Source organism: Squalius cephalus (assembly GCF_949319135.1).
Source record: "Squalius cephalus genome assembly, chromosome: 1".
NCBI classification, from domain to species: domain Eukaryota; kingdom Metazoa; phylum Chordata; class Actinopteri; order Cypriniformes; family Leuciscidae; genus Squalius; species Squalius cephalus.
Window position 1 is genome coordinate 49,283,145 of NC_137122.1, and position 5,425 is coordinate 49,288,569.

General features: G+C 40.1%; 1 protein-coding gene across 1 annotated transcript; it reads left to right on the plus strand.

Annotated features, from left to right (window-relative positions):
• The first annotated feature begins 1,047 nt into the window (after positions 1–1,047).
• On the plus strand, positions 1,048–4,585 carry tob1a (transducer of ERBB2, 1a). Its single transcript, XM_079865838.1, has 2 exons — positions 1,048–1,340; positions 2,518–4,585. The coding sequence occupies exon 2, from the start codon at positions 2,701–2,703 to the stop codon at positions 3,673–3,675; it is 975 nt and encodes a 324-aa protein (XP_079721964.1). The 5' UTR covers positions 1,048–1,340; positions 2,518–2,700; the 3' UTR covers positions 3,676–4,585.
• Positions 4,586–5,425: the final 840 nt, after the last annotated feature.

Below are 5,425 nucleotides of genomic sequence, written 5' to 3' on the forward strand. Positions count from 1 at the left end.
GGTAACCAGACAATTCATGGCATGACCCATTGACTTGATTATTATTATTTTTTTCCTACTATGGAAGTCAATGGGTGTTGTCAACTGTCTGGTTACCAACATTGTTCAACAATATCTTCTTTTGTGTTCAGCAGAAGAAATAAACTCATACATGTATGTTTGGAACCACTTGACAAAACCCAAGTAATCACATAAGTTTCATTTTGGGTGAACTATCCCTTTAAATCCACTGACGTAAATGACGAAATCAGCACCATACGCCATTCACGTGGACCTCCTGTCTGTTCTTCAGCCAATAAAAAACGAGAGATTTTATTCTCCTGCTGCCAGTGACAAAATCATTACCACGTTGATTCTGTATTGTTTTACTAACCAGTTTCTTGTTTGACATTCATTTTTGTAATACTATCTATATGCGTGTGCTATCTATATGCGTCTAACGAAACGATACTAACGTGGAAATGTATTCAAATGCAGGTTTATATTGGTAAAGGAAACCTCGCCTTGATCGTGCTTCTTTAGCTTCAAAACACATACGTTTTCTGTAGTCACATTTCAGTAATTCAATCTCGAATGCAATTTTCCCCTCGACAATAGCAGCCTTTCCCCGTTTATTCATACAAATAGTGATAAACAAATTAGCTAAGGTTGTATCAAAGCTTTTCTCAACTGCCATGTCAGCTCACTACTTTGCCTTTATATTTATTCAGTCATTTGATCTACTTAGGGGCATAAATGTCTCTTTAACAGTCATGTTTGCGAAATATGAACATGGAAATGAAATACGATACTTCCATGAATAGCCTGTCTTTTTTGTGGTACTAGGTAACGCGTGACGTCAAAGAGCCTTTATGACGGGCTCAACGTAAGTGCATTAAATCTACCCCTTTTTTGATTGATGGTAAAATGAGCCAATGGGCTTGAGGGGCGTTAGCGCAAGAGCCCGCCTCTCGCTCAAGCCTGACCAATCACACGCGTGGATTCGATGTTCGTATTGTTGTGACCTTTGGAACCGCATCACCGCCCACCGCGTGCCCGTGGCGGAGGAAAACTATATATAGAGGCGGATGACAGCAGTAGGGGACGAAATTGTAAAACACCCAGATAGAGGGGGTGGAGATGAGCTTATTGGGAAGGTGAAACTGCAAATACCTTACAGAAAATTGGGAGCAAGATAAGAAGAAGAAGAAGAAGAAAAAAAAAAAACATTTCAGAAGTCTATCAACTGGAATACCTTTATGTTTAACTTAATGTGAAGAAAGTATTTATATCAGAATTTTTCTATTTTGCACTAGTTAAATCTACTGCAACTACTGAAAACCGTCATTTTGTAAACTCAAGTAAGTGTTTCATTTATTGCATTACTATGTTTGTGATTTGTCCTGTGTTCACTAATAGTGTTGAGCCTTGCAAACGCGTTTTCTGTAATATAGTTTAGTGAAACCTTAAGAGAATTTAAATGAAGGCAGCTTGCTGCGTCAGTCGTGGGCTGTAGACTTCGCTGGGAGGGATTGCCAACTATGGCAAAACATCGTCTTAGACCAGAAGATATACGATATTTGCATAGAAATGCAAACGAACAAACGCCATATAACATGACATAGGCTTCATTCAATTTGTCAGCATATCTAGTTCGTATTTCACAGAATATAGCATATACTGCTGTCTTGTCTTAGATGTATACCTTGAATGATGCCTTTAATGCATTACTGATATATCTGTTTTCAAACTGTACATTATGTCCTCGCTGTCGCTTTACCCTGTGAACTGGGTGGGAGCGACGATACGATCTCTAACGGCTTATACTCGCTTTAAATATACAAACGAAACATATTTTGATCTTATATTTGGTAACTAACGCTTAATATGAACATTTTAATCGTTGGATTTAAGATTCGAGCGCATTCATCCCCTTATTTGCTTAATCGACGGTCGTGCGCTTATGTGCGCGTGCTGACTGGTTTATATTTCTCCTCGTGACACACGTTCAGGTTTAATAATTAAAGTCTCGCATTCTTGTGTCTGATTTCCTCACGACACAGTCAATTTTACAAACACGGATGGCATGCTAAAGATAAAGTTTGATTATGACGACAGCAGTGGATTGATTGGTTACAGTTGTGCAGGGTCTAGTCAGGGCAAGTTAGATAGGCTATTACATAACACTATCAGCTCCGCGAGTCCCAGTGCATCCTTCCTATAATGATAAACTGCATTTATAGGATTACCTTAGTGGACCTTACAGAATTTGCTGTCTTGAATTTAACTTGTGTGGAAAATTCAACCAGTGCATTGAAGCGTAGTTTTAGGGATTGTTTGTGTACGCATATGCAAAATCTAATCTTGCTTGTGAGCCCATGAATGCGCAAGCTGTTTGTTCAAAACATAAAAGCTATTTTAATGAACTCTGTATTAAGAAAACTGACATATGGAACCATGTTCCAATGTATTATTTCCAGCTGAGAAAAACAAGCCAGGGTTATTCACGCTAGTTGTTTTTTTTTTGCTTCCCTCTAGGAATCGGATCAGACGTTTGTAGACCGAGACGTTCCCTCTGCAACAGCACTTTGTTTTGAACCGTTTTCCCCCAAGTTTCTGTTTATTTGCCTGGCTCCAGCTGAGCCTTGCCCTCTGGTGGCTTACAACACAATACGAGAATTCAAACAGCCAACGGTGATACTCCAGGGCGGTGCAGCAGCTATGCAGCTTGAAATCCAAGTAGCACTCAACTTCATCATTTCTTACTTGTACAATAAGCTGCCCAGGCGACGTGTCAACATCTTCGGCGAGGAGTTGGAGCGACAGCTGAAACAGAAATATGAGGGACACTGGTACCCGGACAAGCCATACAAAGGGTCTGGATTCAGGTGTATACATGTCGGGGAGAAAGTGGACCCAGTTGTAGAGAAAGCAGCCAAAGAAAGTGGGTTGGACATTGAGGATGTCCGCAACAACCTGCCTCAGGACCTCAGTGTCTGGATTGATCCTTTCGAGGTGTCTTATCAGATTGGGGAGAAGGGACCCGTCAAGGTGCTCTATGTGGATGACAGTAATGAGAACGGACTGGAGTTGGACAAGGAGATCAAGAACAGCTTTAACCCAGAGGCCCAGGTCTTCATGCCCATTAGTGAGCCTGTAGGCATGTCCCCAACCTCCAGTTCCCCGTCCCCACCGTTCGGCCAGTCGGCGGCGGTCAGCCCCACCTTCATGCGCCGTTCCACGCAACCATTAACCTTTACCACTGCCACCTTCGCCGCCACCAAGTTCGGCTCCACGAAAATGAAAAGCAACGGGCGGAATGCCAACAAGGTGGCCCGCAACTCCCCCACCAACCTGGGCCTGAATGTAAACAACCTCCTGAAGCAGAAAGTCATGTCCACATCGATGCATTCTCTCTACGGTGTCGGCTTGGGCGGTCAAGCGCAGAAGCCCTCTGCCCTGTCTCCGAACGCCAAGGAGTTTGTGTTCCCCAATCTCCAGGGTCAGGGCAGCCCAAGTGCAATGTTCCCCGGGGAAACGTCCCTCAATCTCAGCCCTCTCCCGTTCAACAATGCCTTCGATGTGTTTGCAGCCTATGGGGGCCTTAATGAGAAGTCCCTCATGGACAGTCTGAATTTCAACTTGAGCAACATGCAGTATTCTAACCAGCAATTCCAGCCAGTGATGGCCAACTAGAAAACGAGAATACTACTAACGACCAGAGATATGTGATGGGGCGGCGGGAAGCAGGTGTTCACGTTTGGAAAATCGAAAAAAAAAAGGAAAAAAAAAATCGAAAAAAGAAAATCGAAAAGCAACACTTCAACTGTAAAGTACCAGTGAATAAGTCAAAAACGATGAGCCCGAGGGTGAACAATGTTGTTCCCTTGAGTATTTTTGTCATCCTTTTTACGATTAAGCTTGTTGTACAATCAAGCTTAGTTATCTAAACTCATACTGTTTTTTTAAGTTGTTTTCTTTTGCCAACCAAGCACAAAATTATTTTTACTGACTGTTTTAAGATATCTTTATGAAGAAGAAAACTACAAATCAAGGCCTCTAATAGTATTCAAGGTAGAGCTACACAGCCAATTTTCCAAGGATTGGCCTGAATGCTGAATGAGGGATTTCTTGGTCTTTTTTCTAACTGTATAATTAATTTAGTAGAAAGTTTGTAAAATATCAGAGTATATATTGTTTCTACGACATATTGCATTTATATCTTTTTACTACTCCAGTGATCTGTGATGGCTGCAGCAGCTTTTGTTATATTTTTTTTTATTGAAATTGTAAAATGAAATCCATCTTTAAAAACATCAACTATTCTAAAGAATGTGTACAGAATATTCCATTGTGTTGGGATTTAAAAATATTTGCTTTTGTTGGGAGGGGGAGGGAGAGTAAAAACAAGAGTTGTATTTTCTGTTAAGAGTTCAAAGATTTTTGCTATACTATGGACAAAATGTAATCGTATATTAATTTTGTACCAACATTGTGCAATACTTGACAAAAACAAATAGTATAACAAAGTATTTGGAGTCAGTGTCTTACATGTAAAGAGGGACTGATAGTTTATTAAGTTTGTATTAAAATGCTTGAAATGATACTCATGGTCTTAAGCTTTTTATTCAAGTCTTCATTTTACACATTTTCTACTCTCATTACCAGTTGAATATCAGGCTCTAAACTAGTCTACATTTATTTTCTCTCTTAAAAAATGCTTCGTCTTTTCGTTTTCACTGCTCAAGAAAATGTAAAATGAGTATAATTCCATAAATGGGTTTCCATAATCTAAATAGCTGTGACTCATATAGTGTTGCAGTCAGATCAGCATTTATTCTTCTAGTCACGAATCGTAAGTTACACTCCTCCTCATTTATATTTATTCGTACGTCAGATGCACTTATCCAAAGCAATTTGCAATGCATTTAAGGTATGCATTATATCAGTATATGAATTGAACTGTGACTCGTGCCATGTGCTTTCAGGAGAACAGAGGAGCTTTTAATGGAATTATTAGAGGTTTATATTTAAACAGGCTTTTCTCTTTTCTAGCAGTCAGTTCCAGATTTACTGATAGTTGCCCCTTAAACCACAAGCATTCACTAAACCTCCATAAAGAGAACGCCTAATCTTGACCAGTCGATGTATTTTGTATCTTTTGAAGATGAACGTGAATTTTGTTCTGTTTTGGATTCTCCCATAATGCTTCAGCAGAAATAAGTAAAGGTCGAGATAAGTTTTGCAGTATTGTTGTTGCTGAGGCTCAGGATAAAAACAGGTGCTGCTGGACTCAGAATGAACGGCTGTTAGATTGATGTCTAAGCATGTAACAGCTCCTCTGAATCCAGTGAGCAACATGGATCTATATTTAGTGCTCTAATTAAGTTAGTTGATTGAGCAAAGTGAATTGAGGAGGGAATTTGCAGATGAGGTAACCCACAAC